General features: G+C 44.1%; 1 protein-coding gene across 1 annotated transcript in view; it reads right to left on the bottom strand.

The window, feature by feature from the left end:
• Positions 1 to 1177: 1177 nt before the first annotated feature.
• The window catches only part of LOC147684536 (extracellular calcium-sensing receptor-like), a 56073-nt gene continuing 36488 nt past the window's right edge, over positions 1178 to 20762 (bottom strand). Inside the window, exons 5-6 of the mRNA XM_086939696.1 lie at positions 19749 to 19872; positions 1178 to 2127 (exon numbers count right to left, since the gene is read on the bottom strand). Coding sequence (XP_086795822.1) covers positions 1178 to 2127; positions 19749 to 19872 — 1074 coding nt within the window. The remainder of the gene's footprint in view (positions 2128 to 19748; positions 19873 to 20762) is intronic.

Raw genomic sequence — 20762 nt, 5'->3', positions numbered from 1 at the left:
AAATTAGTCTGTCCCTGGCCCAGTGCATCATGGGAACAGGGCAGACCAAACTACCAAGCCAATTCTTATACTGGGAAGGAAACAAGCTTCCGGGGACCGGTTTCTGGCATTACAGCAGTATTCGGCCCGGCTTGCTTGAATCCTGATAGTGCAATGAGCAAGGGACTCACATTTGAGTATACCCTTCCACGCTTATGGTGGACAAAACTATTCAGAAAAGGGGGTGGTGATGGACAGAGTATCTGAATTAAACAGAACACTCGTACCCAGTCAACAGATCAAGGCTTGATCCATCACCGTTTTTTAGCTCACTGCACCATCCCAGCTCAGAACCTGGCTACATGCAAATTAGTCTGTCCCTGGCCCAGTGCATCATGGGAACAGGGCAGACTAAACTACCAAGCCAATTCTTCAGCATCAGGATTCAAGCAAGCCGGGCCGAAGACGGCTGTAATGCCAGAAACCGATCCCCGGAAGCTTGTTTCCTTCCCAGTATAAGAATTGGCTTGGTAGTTTGGTCTGCCCTGTTCCCATGATGCACTGGGCCAGGGACAGACTAATTTGCATGTAGCCAGGTTCTGAGCTGGGATGGTACAGTGAGCTAAAAAACGGTGATGGATCAAGCCTTGATCTGTTGACTGGGTACGAGTGTTCTGTTTAATTCAGATACTCTGTCCATCACCACCCCCTTTTCTGAATCGTTTTGTCCACCATAAGCGTGGAAGGGTATACTCAGATGTGAGTCCCTTGCTTATTGCACCATCAGGATTCAAGCAAGCCGGGCCGAAGACGGCTGTAATGCCAGAAACCGGTCCCCGGAAGCTTGTTTCCTTCCCAGTTTTTGTTGGGATGACGTCTCTCCTTAATTTGTGATTGTGTGTGAACTGCGAAATCTGCATCGTGGTATACGGATAAGGTGTGCACAGTGACAGAAAGATTTGTTTTGAATTCAGGTGCCTCTGGACAGTGCACCTTTGTGATCTGACAGCCCAAAAATAATAGTTGTGGGTATGATTTCTGAATTTAAACCCTTTCAGATGAACTGTTCTACTCAATCATCTCCTGCTCAAGTGAAGACAAGTTAGATTCAATCACTCTTCCTTTATTGACAAAAGGTTCACTCTCACAGAAACATTGCAGAGTATGTGTATATCAACCTGATACAATGTGCAGGCTTCTAATCCACTGAGGACACCTGGAACTTTGTTTTTGTTTTCTTTTTACTTGCTCTTGATGTTGAAACTATATTCTCTTTAGCATTTATGTCTGGCCTCCCAAATATGATATAAATCTTCGGTGCAAAGATACAGTACAGAAGACCAGCAGCAGAGGACAAGATTGCAAAGACCTCAACAGCTGCCACATATTTTCCTTTTGTGCTGAGATAGGCCGGGATAAAAGACAACCAGACACTCAGGAAGACCAGCATGCTGAAGGTGATGAACTTGGCTTCATTGAATCTGTCTGGCAAATTTCGGGCCAGAAAAGCAATTCCAAAACTTAGAAATGCCAGGAGACCTAAAAAAGCCAACATACAGTAAAACATAAGAATGGATCCTTCATTGCATTCAGCTACAATCTTCCAATTGAAGGCAGTCATGTTCAGTTCTGGGAATGGAGCTGATGTCCCCAGCCATACGGCTACAATAGAAGACTGTATAACGGTACAGGACAGTACGATAGAGTAAGATGTCCTATAGCCAACCCATTTCCTTAGGCGGCTATTCGGCTTGGTGGCCCTGAAGGCAATAACTACCATAGCTGTTTTTGCCAACACCGAAGAAACGCAAAGAGAAAAAGACATACCAAAGATCACCTGACGAAGTATACATGTCATCCGGCTGGGCTGGCCAATGAAAACCAAAGAACATAGGGAGCAGAGCATGATGGCAATGAGGAGGAAATAACTAACATGTACATTGTTAGCCCGCACCACTGGAGTGCGTCGATACCAAATGAAAATACCCAATATGACAACAGCATTGACAAACAAGAAGATGGAACTGAAAACCAAGATGAAACCAAGTGGTTCCTCGTAGGACAAAAAGACGATTTCCTTTGTTATGCATATGTCTTTTTCACTGCTTGACCAGTGGTCATCTGGGCACCTCGTGCAATCCAAGGAATCTAAAATTTTTAACAGATACTATATTTTAGAAAGTATGCAACACTAAAACAGCATATACCAAGTTTAAAGAAACACATTTATGCATAAATAGCATAGTATTTTCCAAATGCAGAAATTTTTTATCACAAGATGTTTTTTACTGCCATTGATATTCATCAACCCATGTCAGTGATGCAAGGCGTGCAGTCAATTACTGCACAAGTCACTAATATTGTTTATCAATGTCAAAAAGTAAAACATTTAAACCAATCATATTATAGCACAAAATGTACACATTGTATACATTGAAGCCATGCCCAATTGTTTGGTAGAAGAGGAAGAACTTCTCGAAAATGTGCAGCTTCGAGGGAGCAAGAGAATGGGGATGCCTATGAACAAGTGAAACAATCAATCAATCAAACAATCAGTACTTGTGAAACACGGCTTGTCACCTCTGAGGGTATCCAGGCACTGGGTTGCTGAACTTAGTAGAAAAGCCAGGTCTTAAGCCCAGTGTAGGATTTGATGTTGAAATCGTGTGTTTTGATAATGTTGGCTAGAGGCATCATGTAGGTGTTGAAGAGGGTGGGGTTGACAGATGAACCCTGAGGGATGCCACTTCCGGTGCTCTTGGGTTCCGAGATGAAGAGAGGTAAGCAAATTCTCTGCGTTCGTCGCGTGAGGAATGCTGCAATAAATCTGAGTGCATCTCCCTTGATCCCGATCTGGTACAGTCTCTTGATGAGTGTGTGGTGCGATCTGAGGTTGGAAGCTGCAGAGAGGGGGAGGAGGATCAGGGCAGGTGATTCTCTCCTGTCGATTACGGTGTGCATGTCGTCAGTGGTGGCAATCAGGGAGGTCTTGGTGCTGTGGTGAGTGAGAAAACTGGATTGGGATGCATCTAGCTGGTTGTTTCTCTACAAGTGTTCAGTGAGCTGCCGGTTGAAGTCCTTCTCCAGGACTTTGATGGGGAAAGGGAGCAGCAAGATAGATCCATAGTTCTGAAGTTTGCTCATATTGCCAGAGAGTTTTTTGAGGAGAGGTGTGACTTTTACATGCTTCCATGCATCTGGAAAGGTGGCTGTGGTGATGGTTGCATTGAGGATGGTCGTGATTTGTTGGATTGTTGCTGCCTAGGTTGAAGAGGCGGTGAGGGCAGGAGTCAATGGGTGCTCCCAAGCAGTGGCAGCTGCCTCAGAACTGGGGTGCTGGGGCAGAGGTTAGAAAAATAAATTAAATAAGCTTACCTTCAGCCACCGTCGCTGTCTCTCCTCCCTCCTCACTCGGCACTGCAGCAGGACCTGAAGCACCTAGGTCCTTGGGCTTTCCCAGCCAATGATGATGCATCGGGATTGGTCTGAGCGGCCTATTTGGCAGCTCAGGCAGTGCCTTGGATCCTGGGCATGTTTTCCACCGGGCTGTGCAAAATAGCCCGGTGGAGAACATGTTAAGTGTGCATGACTGTGTAGCTGGCCCAAGAGGGCCAGCCAAACAGCCATGGGCATTTAGGGAGTGCAAACCACAACTCACTCTGGGGAGCTCAGTACTGCCCCAACCTGACCTTACTCCGATGCCCGCAAGAAAAAAGAAAATGATATTAATGTCTTTTTATTATCATTTCTTTTTGCACTGCTCGAAGAGCAGTTGGATGACTCTCCTCCGCCTTAGCGGAGGAGCTGCCATTGCTCACAAGTGGGTGGAGTTCATAATGGCTGTGGTGTTAGGTGTGGTGAGCAGTTCCAATGTGGTGAGATGTTGGTCGGGGGAGGCTTTCATTGTAGTGAGGATGTTGGTGGGTTGGGTATCGACGTTCTTGCAGATGGTGGATATCTCCTTGTGGAAGTGATTCGCTAGAAGCAATGCAGACTTTCTGTGAAGGAGGAACATTGTTCCCAGTGGCTAATGAGAAGGAGAATTCTCTGACAATGGTAAAGAGTTCCTTGGTGTGGTTGGCGCTTGCCTTGATACAGTCTGCAAGGGCAGGCTTCTTTGTGTCTTTGTGTCATTGGTGTCATTCTTTGAGGGCTGACTTGTTGGTGGCTCAGTCTGTAGCGTCTCTGCTAGTGTGCCATCTTATCTCCAGCTGTTTGCAGCTGTGTTTCATTATACTGAGTTCTGGTGAGAACCAGCTGGCATGTATGGTGTATCTGTGAGTTTTTGGCTGGTTTGATGGGGCAGACTAGGTCGGCGGCCTTGGTGATCCACGTGTTGAAGCACTGGACTGCTTATTCTAGGTTTGTTGTGGCATTGGGCTGGGTGGTTTTGAGGGTGCCCATTCATTGGGTCTGTGTCACTTTTCTCCAGCTCTGTGAAGGAGGAGTTGGGGGGGTTGGTAGAGGTGCACAGTGATCCTGCGATGGTGAAATGGACGATGAAGTGGTTGGTCCAGGTGAAATCTGTGGCATGGCTGTATTTGACTCTGTTGCTAGACATGAAGATAGGGTCCAGTGTGTGTCCTGTTCTTTGTGTGGGGTATGTAACCAGTTAGGTGAAGCTGATGCTGTCCATTCATTCCAGGAGATTGATGGAGTAGGTGTCTTTGGGGTCGTCCAGGTGGAAGTTGTGGTCTCCGAAAAAGATGTAGTGTCGGGACTTGATGGCAAGTGGGAAAATGAAGTAAGTGAAGGTGTCGTTGTCCTGGGGGTCTGTAGGTGTGGGTGCTTTTGATGGTTGTTTTGTCTGGTGTGGAGTTGGAAATTGAGGTGTTCCATAATCAGTCAGTGTGGTGTTGTCTTCAGTGGTGGTGCAGCAGATTGTTTGCTTGTGGATGATAGTGCTGCTCCCTCTGTTTTTGCTGGTGCGTTCTTGGTGTATCATCTTGTAGACATTGGGCATTGTGGTTGTGATGTTGAGGGCATAGGAGGGATTGAGGCAGGTTTCCATTATGAAGTTCCCATCAGGGGTAAGGGTGGAGATGGTGTCCCAGACTATAGTGACATGATGGCAGAGAGATCTGGCATTGATCAGGAGAAGGCCTTGGCGGTTAACTCCGCTCCATTTGCTGAGTTTGGAGAGTTTTCTGCACTCATGGAGGAGCTGATGTTTTCCCCCTCTCATGCTAGCCAACGGTAAGTTGGCAAAACATGAGCTGCCACTTGTGTAGAATTTGTACTCAAGTGGCAGGAAGATCGGTGCCAATGACAGTTCACACTGCACTCCGCCACTTGCGGGACTCCACATAGTTTTTTGTCACACGGAGTTCTGCAAAGTAAAACTCTGTGAACTCCACCAGGCCTGACCAGGTAGCATTGCAGTGGTTCAGGGGTAGTTTTGGTCGGCAGTTTGGGAGTGGATCAGGTTTTTGTGTGGGTGAGAGGTGCGAAGTTACAGGTGAAGAGATAGAGGTCACAGGTGAACGGTCCTACTGTAGAGCGAGGTGATGCAAGGAAGCAGTTGTTGCAGCATCGGGGTCCAGGGTTCAGAGATTTGCAGTAGAGTCCCTGTGGGTGTCCGGAGGCCCCGGGTTCCAGGCTCTGGGTGCAGTCCATACATGGACGGGAGCAGAGGGGCATGCCTTTCTGTGCGCCTTCGGCTAGCCAATAGCGTGCTTGATGTGCGCCCGCGCTGCATGCTCCATTATATAGGCCCTGGGAGGGCACTGCAAAGGTGAACGATGGGAAGTGGGTGGTGGAAAGCGGGTGGCAGGAAGCCCGAAACTGTGCTAAGTGGGCAGAAGAATGGCAAGAAATAAACACAAATCCTAAAATAAAACTAATAAAATGGCTAGTGGATACCAATGCTGGCTGACTAGAACTAACCTGTTTAAGGCAGGAGCAGCCCTAGCAGCAGTACAGAGGGAGTAGAAAAATTGAGGAAGTAAGCACTGCCAATCGGTGAGGGGGAGCTGGCGAGGACTTGCAGGATAGCTTCTCTGAGAATGTTATTGATTTGTGCAAACATACAAGGAGGCATGATAAGAAAATGCGAGTAATCCGGGAAGATCAGCCTTCATTTGTGTATCAGTTGTAAGAAGAAAGGTTTTCAAATTCATCTTTATATATGTTGAGAGCAGGATCCTTGTTAATAGAGAGGTACTGCTTGTGCCACAGTTTGGGTATTCATGTGGAAAGGCTGCTTCATGGTCCATTGATTCGCAGACATACGAGATTTAGAACATAACCCTCTCTTACTTCTGGACATTCATGCACCTCCATAGTGTTTGCATTTCAGTCACATACTAGCGCCGGGACACCTCCTCGAGAGGTAGCTGTTCGCGCTGTATAAAATCCAGTATTATTATTATTATCTATATTATGGTCTTAAGATGGACTACATTATAAGTGTTATTTTCAAATCTGAGTTAGAATCTTGATTCATGGAATCTAGTGTGATTAGTACCAACAACTTGATATGCAACTGCATGAAGAATTGCTTTTACTGGGGCTTATCTTTTCTAAGGATTACTAGTTAGCAGGGCATCATCTATGGTATTTAATAGTAATACCAGAGCTTGAGCTAATATGTGTAGGTCTTGCTTGGTAATACACAGTTTCATGTTTCTTATCTTATTTATTTATGTATTTATTTTATTTTTAAAGTTTTGTATAGCGCGAACATGACCCGAGCGGGTATCAGAGCGCTTTACATTCGAGATGAGGAAGACATAGGTAAATCGCTGTGGGACAAAAAGTATAAAAATATATATCACAAACACAATATTATATTGGCAGGTGACACAGAGATCAAGCATAGTCTTCCTCTGTTGATCATGCTGTTACGTATCAAACCAAAAGATTGTATCTTTTTAGCCGCTGTGTATGCAAGTCCTTATGTCGGGACGGAAGTGGAGGGATTACGTTTATGTTGTCTAATTCAGGAATAGATTCGCCCACGGCATTTTGCAAGAGATGACATTTAATTCATAGAGATTTGTCTAAGCCACAACTGAGTGTCATCAGCAAATTGGTGATTATCAAGTTCATGTAGGAGATCCCCAGGGCATCCATCTAAATGCTGAATAGTGAGCGAGAGAGGATCAAACCCAGTGGGCACTGTGTGTTATGGTGTATGCAGAAGAGAGGAATGATTATCTATGAAGTTTTATTTTGCAGCAGCAGAGATAAGAGGAGAACCATTTCAACAGTGAGTACTCAAAGTCAAGTCTGTTTTGTAGTGAGTTCATGGGAATGTAGTTTTCCTGGAGCCTGGGTTTCTCAAGCCTTGATCATGATAATGCTTTGCATATCAGGTTACAAATCCACCATGTCATGGTGCAGCATGTGGGTGGAATACACCTATGAAACTTACACTGGTACTCAGCAAAAGAAAGAATGACATTGAATACATACAAGGAAATCGTCTTCACCCAATCATACATACTTTTAAGAGTAACACATCTGTTACAACCAACCAAATCCATCTACCATATATGGTGGCTATTTCTGCAAATATGCCTTGGAAATTCTAAATGACCTTGATCATGGTTACTAGTGTTGCCCAGCCTAGGCTAGGCTAAGGCAGAGACCATTATATCCACAATCTGACACCTTCACTTTTATGCCTTGCCTTACCGTCTTTCCACTTTATGAATCCAAAACCAAACACTCTGTTAGGGTTAAGGTTTTGTACAGAAATACCACTAAATTTATTATGGTGGGGCTGGAAGAGGTGGAATATAGACCAGTTCAAACTCAGAAAATTCTTAACACTAGACCATAAACCTCAGCTACCCCCTCTCCCCTACCTTGTTACACACTTCTAGTGTTTGTGGTCAGTGCTGGGTCATCAGTGGCAGAATCCTTTATAAGATCTAAGGAAATATATGCTCCATTTTGGGCAATGTGTTGCTAATTGCAAAGGCTTTATCTCTTAAATATTTGTTCACACCCATAGTTTGTTCTTTCGCCTTTGTTATATTTCTCCTGTTCATTCCTTGACAATGTGAGTCCCTTGCCTCTTGTTAATCTTTGTATGATATTGGTTTTTCATGCTTACCCATCACATTCCAGACCAGTGAATTGACAGCATTATTCATTGACTGCCAGTTTGTTTCTAGGTGGGCTCATTGTCATCAAAGCTAAACTCCATGCTAATGCTTGTAAGCCTACGGCTTATGCACCTGTATATTTGATTTCCTGTTCTTGCATATTCTCTCTTGATATACAACTTTGTCAAGTCAAGTGAAGTCAAAAGGCACTTTATTCGGCAACTAAAATCCATAAAAATAGACATTTTAAAAGAAATACATGTAGTCATTATATATTCAACTAGCAGCCCGCCCCGGTGTTGCCCGGGGCAGAAGGAGCTGGGGGCAGCATCGCAGCAGGAGAGGCGCAGCAGAGCGGCCGTTTTGTTGGTCCTGTCCGCTTCTGCCCCGCTTTGTTTTCCCCGACGTCCCGACTTTGTGGAAAAGGCTTTCTGAGCACTCAGTGTTCATCGCCCCCGCCCGTCGTAGGTCCTGGCCGCTTCTGCCCACGCTTTGTTTCCCCCGACGTCCCGACTTTGTGGAAAAGGCTTCCTGAGCACTCAGTGTTCATGGCCCCCGCCCGTCGTAGGTCCTGGCCGCTTCTGCCCACGCTTTGTTTCCCCCGACGTCCCGACTTTGAGGAAAATGCTTTTTGAGCACTCAGTGTTCATGGCCCCCGCCGGTCCCTTGGTGCGCACCCACGGCTGCTTCACTTACCTCATCCGGCGCTCCTGCCCGCCCTGCTGAGTTTACCGCTCCACTGCTCCTCCTCTTCTTGCCGCTCCTCACCGCTTGTCCGCTCGCCGCTCCTCCCTGCCTGTCCGCAGCTCCTCCCCGCGCTCATGTCGGCCGCTCTTCCTCTTGCTCCTGAACGCCGCTCCTCCCCGTGCTCCCGGTGTCATCACGCACGTCGCGGCCGGCGCTACTTCCAAGGGACTACTTTTTTTTATTCGTAAATTTTTTAAAGAGCGTATATTTTTTATTTTTATATAGCCTATGTCCTTCTGCTTTCCGTGACGTTTTCAAAGATGTCTTGGGTGTTTGGAATATATAATATATAGTATATATAGTATATAGTATAGTATAGATTGTGTTTTTGTTATTATTGTGCTTGTAAGTAGTGTGACTATTGTAGTGGTAACACAGACTTGAATTGTTATGTTGCTGAAAGTGTATTTTTCTTCTTCCGTATTTCTATCCCTTTAAAAAGATTTTTTTTTTTTAGGATGGCTGTGAGTAGTGCCACAGTTTCAAAATAGAAAAATGTGACCTGTTTTCTGATGAACGTTTTTTTGGGAAGTCTCTTTCTTTGTTTTACGTTTTTTATGCCTTAAATAAAGTGTCAGTTTCCTTTGTTGAATTGTGTGGGCAACCCTTGGCACTGTTCAAGTGTTTTTGGGCAGTTGTGTTATTTTTGTAATAGTTCTGTATTGCTAGTATTGTTTGATGTTGTCCACAAGATGGGAGGAAAGTGTTGTGTGACCTGTTCAATGAATCAGCTTTTATTTTCAAGTCTGTTGTTTTCCTTTTTGTATTCCTTTAATAAACTTTCCTTTCCTGTTTGTCATTTGTGTGCAAGTCGTGGCACTGTTCGAGTGATCAGGGCCAGTTGGGTTATTTTTTTTGTTCGTATGTATTGCTTTCAGCGTTTAATGTTGTCCGAAATATGGGAGGAAAGTCTGTTCAATGTGCACTTGTTTGCGTTTCGACCGTGAAGAAATGTCAGCTTGCTTTCTTCGTGTTTCCTCCCCTTATCACATCGTTGGGCAATGGTTAAAGAGTTCTTATTTTTTTTCTGAGAAGTCGTGTGTGTATTTTTATAACCGCGTTGTGATTGGTGTACTGTCTGAATAACCCTGACCCCTGTGTGACGTCATTTTGGAGTCATCTTCGATGGAAGTCACGGCCGCTTTGAAATGTAATGGGACAAATGCGATTTTTGTATGTATTGCTTTCAGCGTATTATGTTGTCCGGAATATCTTGTGAATGTGCACTCGATGTCAGCTTGTTTTCTTTCTGTTTCCTCCCCCTTATGATGTCGTTGGCCAATGGTTAAAGAGTTGTTATATTTTGTATCCGAAGTCCTGTGTATGTTTTTTTTGCTGCCTTGTGATTGGTGTACTGTCTGATTAACCCTGCCCCCTGTGTGACGTAATTGTAGAGTCTTCGTGGATGGAAGGCACGCGCGATTTTTAATGTAATGGGACGAAGGCGTCAATGTTGTCTCGGTAACTGCAAGGAATGTGTGTGTTTTACTACATTTGTCATTCCGCGCTGTATGTGTGTATATAAATAGATTGAAAGTGCATTTCCGATGTATGTTTTGGGATTTGCAACTGTTTGTTATAAATTTAGTGAAAGCGCATTTCCTCTCTCGGTCTGCATATTATGCGTTATAAATTCTGTGAAAGCGTTTTTCCGGTGTATGTGTGCTATGTAAGGGGTCGATTAGGATCGCGGACCCCCAGAGCAGGAAGGAACCTCCGCATGGCATGCGGAGTTCCCTCCTGTGCAATTAGGATGTGACCGCCACCCTGGCGGTCACATCCTCTATTTTTAACATTGCCGCGGGTGCAGCTTCAAGCTGCACCCGTGGCAATGTTAAAAATGCACGCATTGCATTTGCATGCAGAAAGAGGCAGGCACCGCTCGGTGCCTGCCGCTTTCTGCATGCAAATGCAGGGGGGTACCATAGGTACCCCCCATGTGCACCCCCCACCCCCCCTTCACCTAGAGGGCCCGCAACGGGCCCCCGCAGTGAAGTTCCGTATGCTTTTTCACGGCGGAAAACCCGCCGCAGAAAAGCATAACTCACTGGCCATCCTAATATGGTGGACGGTGTCTGGAAGACACCGTCACCATATTAGAGCTTTTCCGCCGCGGTTGTAATCCGACCGCGGCGGAAAAGCTGCGGACGGAAACCAGGACCCACCAGCCATCCTAATGTGGCGGTGGGTCTTTGGTCAGTCCGCTGCGGTTTTTCCGCATCCTCAGGGCCGGCGGTGGCTTCCGCCGGCCCCGAGGATGCGGAAAAACCGCAATCGTAATAACCCCCTAAGTGTGCATTTCCTCTCGCGGTCTGCATATAAATTCTGTGAAAGCGCATTTCCGGTCTATGTGTGCAATGTAAGTGTGTTGTGAAGGCATGGCCCTATAAACGCCCACATTTGTTGTTTGAGACGCCCACGGGCACGTTCTTATACACAACCACGCCCCCAAGGGACTACTTCGACACTTTTGGCGTTTTTGCTTTTTTAATGTATATGGTGTAGACATGTATAGCCTATGTCCTTCTTCTATATCTCCCCTTTCAAATGGTGTATTGGGTATAGTGATTGGTGCATTACTTTTGTAGTTTACCTGGCTCAAAGGTTTGTGTTCTCTCTTTATAATAGTAGTATAGATTTATAAAACCTGGATCACAATAAAGGGATACAATATGAACATTTTTGATATCATTAAAAAGGCCAATAATCAGGTTTGAAGTTACATGGGTTACATTATATAAAGTGCAAAGCACTAAAGATAAAACCAAGTAAAGTGCGCAGTGTATCATAAAGTGTGCATGGTAACATGATGAGAGCCCTAAGCCCAGAACAAGAGAAGGCATGCTGGCTACTGCAGAGACAACATTTTCCTGTGTCTGGAGTTTAAGTTTAAGTTTATTTATGTTTGCATAGTTAACTAAAACCATTGCAATTTTACCACTTGAAAGAATAAACATTTTTAAAATAGACATTCAATATGGTTTCCATTATCTTAGCTACCTTTTTAGTTATTAAAGTTAGTCTGAAAAAATCTTTGTTAAAACCAGTTAAAAGATAAAGGTAAAAGGTTCATTGCAGTTTAACATCACAGTTAATTATACTTGTTAAAAGGAAGTCATTGGCTCGCTGGATGCTGTGATGAGATGTCTCAGATTTTCTTTTCTCCAGCCATGCATGCCCGTATGTCACGTCGTTCAAATTATCTCGACTTGTTGCAAGGTTAGTTCTTCTGTTACTGGCGGGCATCCTTAATGTGGTCCGGCTAAGACCTCTTCCCGGCTACTGGACAGCTTGCATTGACAAGGCATTGTGAAGCATTTTTTGGTATTTTTGGCATTTTTTGGTTAGCCATCATCTGAGATTTTACCCATCTGCAGTTTAGTTGGATGTTTGCTGGATTTAAGCAGGCCAGCACTGCTTGCCTCCTGGTGCGGATGCCTATCTGTTTAAGAGGTTCTTTTAGGAGCTGTTGCCACACTTGTTGCAGATCTTTGCATAGGCAGATTAAGTGTAGAATGTCACAGTTCTCGATGTTACACAGCCTGCAAATATTTTGTCCTTTTGTCCTCATCCATGGTGGTAAGTGTTGGGCGCATGGAAGGATCCCCAGTCTGTACCTTAAGAAATGCATTTTTAATACCCTGGGATAGCCTTGGTTAAAGTATGGTTGCGGGGCAAGTGATTTATAGGAGTTAAGGGTCATCCAGGCATTTCTATTTAGCTGTTCTTCTCCCCTGTTTTCCTGCCAGCATCCTAAATCTCTTTGGGGAACCCCCTTCTATTTTGTTGTCATCCAGGCATGAGATCTGTTTGAAAAGCTCACCTTGTCCTCCACTAGGGAGATTTGTTTTGTATTTTTCCAGACTAGTTTTTTAAAATTGAGATAGCCGAGTTGCGCGTCCCAAAGTCCAGAAAGTTTGGTATATTCCAAGGCTGACTGAAGATAGCTTCTTGCCTGACAGGATTCCCTGTGCTGGATGTTGTTCCAGCGTATTTGTTGTGGCACTTCTTATCTTATACCAGCAAATGATGTAAGAGCCATACCTGTCTAAGACTTGTTGTTGAAGGCCGAACTCCAACCTTATTTGAGCAGGTGATGTGTAGGATGGGAGACTGAACATTATTCTGTAGGCTTCGACCTTCGTGCTATCCAGCTCCTTATCGTCTCTTCCCCGCATTTCCTCGCTGCCACAAGTAATCGAGGGGAGAAGTTTAGCCTGGTCTACCTTCAAGAGCGGGATCAGAGTCGGACCCATCAATTGGTTTGCAAGGTTTTTCAATGTCAGGGCGGTTAGCAGACCTCTTCTTATTTCCTCTTTCTGACACCCAAAAGACCCTTCCTTGTCGAATGTAACTCTCAGGTACTTGTACTCGCTGGCTGAGTCGATTTTAATGCCGTCAAGAAACCAGTTCCTCTGGGAGTTCTTTTTATTGTTTATGGACATTGCTCATGTTTATTTTTAAGTTGTTTTCCGTTGCGTAGTTTAGCATTTTCTTCATCTGCATACATGAGATTGGTTAAAGTTTTCCCTCCTACCCTTGGTGAATGGAAGTTGCAGGCGTCAAGCACTTTTGGAAGGTCAGCCATGAATAGGTTGAACAGGGTTGGTGCAAGCACACAGCCCTGTTTCAGGCCTTATGTTGTGGGAACCTTTGAGGAGAGGTGAGTGCCGCCGCCTAGTTTCACCTGCACCCAGGTGTCAGTATGTGGAAGCTGCAGCATGTTTAGAGTAGGCTGTGGTATGCCCCATCGTGCCAGTTTCCCCCACAGCCTGCCTCTCTCTACATTGTCAAAGGCAGCACTAAAGTCAATATAACAGAGGGTCAGAGGTTGCTTGGAGGCTTTTGCTGCATCAATTATTAGAGAGATTGTGAGGATGTTTGTAGATGTGCTGGCCATTTTGCGGAAGCCAGTCTGATTCAACGGTATTATCTGATTTGTATCAGCCCATAGTGTGAGCTCCTCTAGTATGGTGCCCGCAAAGTATTTCGCTTCATTGTCTATCAAGGCTACTAAATGATAGTTGTTCGGCTCAGCCTTGTCTCCTTTTTTATGAATTTGGACTATTGTCGAGCCCCTCCAAGATTCTGGTATTCTGTTTAGCAGCCTGATTTCCAGAAAGAGAGGTTGCAGGATATCCGCCCAATCTTCAATTTTCTCTTTGAACAGGGCCGGTGGGATGCCATTTAGTCCCGGGGCTCCTTCTTTCCTCCCTTTAGCGATCTGCTGTTTAATTAAGAATGACAGTGGGTGGCTTGCTACTCCTGATGGTTTGTTTCTGATGGCTGGGTAGTCGAGATCACTTTTCTTAATTATGCTTACTTCTACTTGACCCTCTGGGAGCCTGCTGGTAGCCATTTGGGCCTCTGCAATTTCTGTTTGGTTGTTGAAGTGGCTAGTAAGATGTTTTATCCAGTTAGCTTCCAGACCCTATGCCCTTATGTTGTGGTCACATGATCATATTCACTGTTTTCCAGAAGTGGGTTGCTGTTGTTATAGTTTGTGTCATGTAGGAGTTTTGCCCAGGTTTCATTCTCGCAGTCCCTCCTGATGTTCCATTGTAGTCTTTTTAGCACTGCCCTTTGGTTCTTCAGGGATGCTCGTGCGCTAGTGTTCCCTGCAGAACTTCCCAGCTTGGCCAGTCGAGTTTATTGATTTTTTGAGTGACTTTAGCTGTACTCTCTGAGTTTTCTGTATTTAGTTTTTTCCGCATGATTGCAGAGTATTGTCTTTTGTAGGGAAAGTATCTGCAAGTTACCCTGTGGCAGTACAGTGTCCCCAATGAGCGATTTGATCATCTGTGCTGGAAGCTTGTGAGTTAAAGAGTTGAATTGCAGCTTCAGCCGGCGAATTTGAGTTGTTTGTTGTGCATATGATCCTTTTTATGTTTGAGGTGTAAGTAGGCCCCAAGCTTGTGTCAGGCCTAAATTATCTGTGTGGGGTGGCTGTTAGTTGAATTTCCTGGGGGCGATGGTCACTATCGCCCTTGTTCCCCATTCTGTAACCGAGGATGTGTGGGAACAGTGTGAAGCTTACAAAGGTATAGTCCAATATGGAGCTTGTGTCTGGAGGTCACTGTTAAAAAAACTTGCAACCCTAAAACAGACCATAGGAGAGGATACAAAAGGGGGTGGTGATGGACGGAGCATCTGAATCAATCAAACACTCACACCCAGTCAAAAGATCTGGGTTTAATCCATCACCGTTCTTTAGCCCACTCTGCCACCCCAGTTCAGACATGGCTATATGCAAATCAGTCTGACCCAGTGCCTCATGGGAACAGTACAGTCCGAACTGCCATGCCATGTCTTCCCTGGACCGGAAACAAGCTTCCACTGACCGGTTTCTGGCATTCCAGCTGTCTTCAGCCCGGCTTGCTTGAATCCAGTGGCAAAGTGAGCAAGGGACTCACGTCTGGGCATACCCTGCCACACTTATAGCGGCCATAGGAGAGGATAACATTTGGAGGTACAAAAATGCCGGCCTATCTTGAGTGAATTGACGATCTCTGAGCGATGGGAATATAAACTTTCTGGGAAGTGGGTAATACAAATCACAGAAAATATAAAATGTAGGGTATCTTGCTCTGAGAAGTTGTCACATGGGCAGGGTTTTAAAATGCCAGGTTTTGTAAATCCTTGCGGAAAGGTCAATATCCAAGGTACCAAATCCAGACAAAATCTAGTCAACACAAAACGATGGAAAGCATTACTAACAAAGAGTAAATACAGTTGGCCTTGTTTGCTCAGGGTCATTGTGACATATCTTCTCACAGTGGGCTTTGCTGACTTCTTCCTTAGCCTGAGCTCCTGCCGTTTGTTCAGGAACTGCTGTTTGAAGTTTCTAACAGCTGCTTCACCCAACGTCTTGGGGCTCAGGTATAGGTCAGGGCAGCCAAGCAATTTTGTCAGGCCTGTTACATATTTTAGACAGGGAATGTGTATAGCCCCCTCTAGCGCTGTGAAGTCTGTGATCATGAGTTGATGGGGCAGGCCAAAATTCTCAGCCAATGCAACAGGGGGGCTACCGCTATCAGATCAGAGATGTACCCTACTCCCAATTCTTTGTGTAAGTTATATGCCGGGATGGCAGGCGGGTCTACAAGGAGCTTATGCACAAATTTATTTTCAGCCACCTGAATATCCTTTTCTTTACAAATCTTCAACAGGGCAGGGAAACGTTTTGACCCTAATCTTTCAGCAACATTCAAAGTGGACTCAACCGCTCTAGCAAAGGTGTTGTTTTTTGGTGTAATTTGTGCACACCAGGACCCTCGGTCATCAAAAAGTATCCCTAGATAGGGAAAGGTAGGGACTTTAGTTAACTCATCCCCCTTACAGTAACTTTTAGCGCTGGCAACCTTTCGGGAGCCTATGAACATAGTGTGTGATTTAGTGGAGTTTGTGGTCAGGTCTAGTGAGTCTATTAAAGCTATAAAACCATTTAAAAGTTGTTGGAGGCCCACAGCAGTTATGGTGAGTAGAACCGCGTCATCTGCATACAGGAGTGAAGTAATCATCTTGGTACCAGCCCTGGAGATGTCTTTACAGCTTGAAATAAATAAAATCCCCTAGCTTGTTAATGTACAGCGTGAACAGCAGGGGGACCAAGATGCATCCCTGTTGAAACCCCTCACCTCACTGCCCAGGTGTCCGTCAGACCACCATCCCTGTGTCAATTCTGACTTTCCATCAATAACTACCTTAGAGATTTGATATGGTGTCTAAGGGCGTGTCCAGTCAGATGTTTAGATACCTCTCTCTCTCCCCTTCCTTGTTTTCCCCACTTTTCTCTTACAACATTAAGGCTTGCCTTGTTTTCAGTGAAGTGAATCAGGAGTGGCAGTGGTTGCTGCTCTGATTATCTTTTTATGCTACAATGCCTGAGTGCAATTACGTTTTGCAGTGTGTAAAAGAGGAGGGAAATAGACATAAACACTACCAAACTAGGAACATACACCTAAGTATTGTTGTCTCCCGAAGTCACATCTCACCTCTTGGTTACAGAGGTTTCATGGAATAAGAGTGGGTTTATTGAACCCACAGAAATGGAAGACATGATTTGTTATCATTTTAGGGTCTGAATACTTCAGAATGCTATAAGAATCTTGAATTGCTAAGAAAGGCATACTATATATTAGACTGCTTTCAAGGGAGGCAATGGAGCACAAATACTTTTGGCACTAGAGGTTGCCTGTATCAGGGTTTTATGTTCACTTATTACAGATGGAATAACTAGTGCTATTGTTTTTTCACTAGATCTTAGCAAGGCCAACTATTCCACCTACAATGTTGACTTTGTTAGGGACAGGAACTTTAACTGGTTTGAGTGAGTCTTGCAAGGATGAACTATAATTGATATTATATGCAGAAGTGCAATTTTGTGGCGCTTGAAATGGTTTTGGTAACTATTCACTTAAATCAAAATCAAATACTGAATGCAGAATATTCACTTAAAGGGGAGCTGTGCCTGCTCCTAACCTTAATGATTACAAATAAAGTTTCCTGTGAAGGAAATGAAAGAACATGCAATAGAATCTTTGAAGATGTTTGTTTTAGTGATGGCCACCATGGTCTGAAATGTGATGTCGAATATGGTTTTTGTCCCTCCAGTGCCTGGGAAGGTCAGTATTCAAGTACTGGATTACATAGGGTGACAATACTCAGGGAAGTCACATCCAGTCCTTTTTCTGGGATTTTTGGGAACCAGCACTTATTTTTATTCCTCAGACATTGGCTGCAAGCAAGTGAGGATAAAAATGTAGATGCAAGAAAGAAGTTGGAAGAAAAAGATGGAAACAATATTGCAAAGGAAAAAAGCATGAGCCTGCACAAGTAAGATGAAGGAGCAGGGTGTGTCTAATAGTGGATGAAAGAGCCATGAGCTCAATTCAAGAATATGCAACCTAGGTTTTTAGTGCAATCATTGCTAAAATCACAAGTCGCGTTTTTATGAGCATGGCTTCAGACACCAGCACTCATTACAAATTAAGCACTGGATCACTAGGGGTGCATGCAAGACATTGGGCAAAGGTACATACTAGATGGATAGAAACTTTCTCAGAACAGGTAGGCAGGCTTTATTCAGCAACACAGCTTTTTGAGGGTTTATCTTGCAGAAGAAGAACCTCCAATATTTTGAAGTATTAGCCTATGGCTAGATAGTGATATGAATGTTCTGCATACAGACCTACAATGCTACATGACCTGGCAGCTAGTAAGGTGCCTTTGTCATGTGGAGGTAACATCATTTTGTAGGTACTCTATCAAGACACCTTTAAAATTCTGTATCAGGGCTAATTTCAGCACCCAAGATGTTGTTATTTGTTTTTTTCCGCTCGGTGGCAGAACTATGATAATAGAATAAACAATAGCATCCTGACTGGGGCTTTGGCATGACAACATGGAGGATGCCATATATATGACATCAATCCTTTGTTTATTCAGAGGAGAATTTAGTTGGCGCTGAAAGGTCGGTCCATGACGGAATTCCAGCTTAGCTGATTCCTGTCACCTCAAGCGAGGTATGGTGTCCAACTCTGTACCAAAATGGGCAGCTTGTGACACTAACCCACAGGTAATGGGGAGTTGCGTTGCTGGGATAGGGATTTGGGAGACCCACCCACCTTAGATTTTAATGGGTTCAATGCGCTAGGTAGGAGTACACTATATTACAGTACTTGTATGCAAGCATATAGTTTTCTGTAATCTGCAAAATGGTTTGTTCATCTTTTTCACCATTCTCATAATGCTAATCACAATATTCTGTTTCCTCCTATTAATCATTGCAGCACATGTATTTTACTCAAGAATCACAATGTTTCAATGAATATTAAAAACCTTATGTTGTGTATTTCTTGTGTACCTCTTTGGCTATGCATAAGTGCCTTAGCGAAAGGGTTTTAGATCTGTCACCACGATTACCTTGAGGAGTGAGGTTTGTCATGTCCTGAGGTTGCAAACACATCTGTTACCCTGTAAGATTAAGGGTGCAGATGGGGCACCGTGAGATAACAGTATTGTAGGCCAACATATCCTGAGGGGGTACTTAGAATCAGTCTCGCATCAGTCCAACTTTTATGTTGTCCAACAAATGCACAGTGTTACTTGAGAAAGAGCGAACGAACAACACATTTTTGATGAGCTAGTTCTTATCTCTAGATGTGATGAAAAAAACTAGTTTCAAACATTGTTTGTACATATAATGTGCTCACAGTGGCTGAGGCCACAATCATGGTGAGTCATAAGTAAAGATTCAGAAACTGAGCATATGTAGGCTTAGTCAATTCCTTGGGGAACTGCAGGAGCAATCTAATGATTGTAGGATGGGCAGCGTTGACACGTAGCATGAGATTAAGCAGGCCCCTCATTCAGGCATGTTTGGATTTAAAGGGAGGTAAAACCATCTGTGGTAAATGCTTTTACCACAATGTCATCGTATTTGCTGAGACAGTTAGGAATAGCAGAAAACATGCACTTTTATTTTTTCAAAATGATAACATTACATATGAAAATATGTTCCCATTATTGCCAGTTTTCCATGTATTAATTCTTCAGTGTAGTACATGGGCTGCACTGCTTGTGCAAAAAAGCCATCTTAGAAACTGGAAACACGTGTAAGAATTTGAATGAGGACAGGGAACGCACATGAGGGGGAAGCTCAAGCGGGAATTGGGGTTTACGACCAGGCATTGCAATAATACTAAGTGTAGCTTTTTTAGCACTAAATCCATGCTGCTCATGTTTACCATGCTGTGTAAAATGCATTATTATCTACAGGTTATATCCTGAGGATCTGCATTATAACAAGTACAGTATGTTGATTTGATTTAATAAAACAATAAAAGTTTTTGTTTCATATGAGACCTATTTTAAAGGTGGAAGTGATGATACAAAGTTAAACATATCCATTACATTTTATTTAATTTCCCAATTTGTAAAACATCTTGTAGAAACAATGGAAATTACCTGTTTTGTTAGCAATGCTTCCTGGTGGACAGGGGATGCAGTTGAAGCAACAATGTGGGCTTCCAGCAATGGCTGACTTCCTGTATCCCGGAGCACAACTTTCACTGCAAATTGACAGAGGAACCTGGAACCATATCAGTCATATCTGTAATATTTATTAATCAATCATAAGGTTTTTGTTAGACCTTTCATCCATAGGGTGTTCTTTCTCCAAATATTACCAGCTTACCTTCTCTCTTTGATGATTATTTTTTGCGGCCTTATCACTCTAAGCACTTTACCGTTGCAGAGCAGTGCTAAAGGGCATGTGCTCCACCCCTAAGCATGGTAACATTGGTGCATTCACAATTGGAATATTTAATTTACCTGTAAGTCCTTTGTAAAGTGGTATACCATATATTCAGGGCCTGTAAATGAGATGCTCCAGGAGGCCAACTAGCCCTTGGAGTCACTCAGGTAGTCCTGCAATCAAGTGACAAGGCAGGCCTCAAGCAGCTGTTTAGTCCTCTGAGAGTACCAGGCAGGCCTCAAGCAGCAGCAGGACAGTCCTCTAAAGTGCAAAGCAGGCCTCAATGAGCAGGACAGCCTTCTGTAGTCTTTCTGGGGTCCTTCATAGGTCCTGGAGGGAACTGAAGGGTGTGCCTGAAAGCTCTATTTTTATATCTGGTGCCAGCTTTCAAGTGGAAGAAGCTTCTAGTGTTTTTCGCCCACAAGGGTTCTGGAATTTTCTTCTTCCCTCTCCAGTCTCCAATATGTCTTGTGGGATAAAAGAAACTAGGGTGAACTTCTTTGTGAGTGTGCTGGAGCAAGCTTCTTTGAAATATAAGTGGGGCAGGGAAATGCTCTGCCCCACACATCCTAGCAGGATCTACGATCCTTCCAATATCTAGTTCCCTTATTTCTCAGTGTCTAGGAGGAATACACTGAAACCAACTGTCATGCTAATCACAGTCATGTGGCCCAGGACACAAGCCGCAGGCACTAAATGGTTAGAGCAAGAAAATGTTATCCTTC

This window comes from Lissotriton vulgaris, chromosome 10 (genome assembly GCF_964263255.1).
Source record: "Lissotriton vulgaris chromosome 10, aLisVul1.2, whole genome shotgun sequence".
Lineage (NCBI taxonomy): Eukaryota > Metazoa > Chordata > Amphibia > Caudata > Salamandridae > Lissotriton > Lissotriton vulgaris.
The sequence above is the reverse complement of the archived record's forward strand: the minus strand, read 5'-3'. Positions and strand labels throughout refer to the sequence as shown.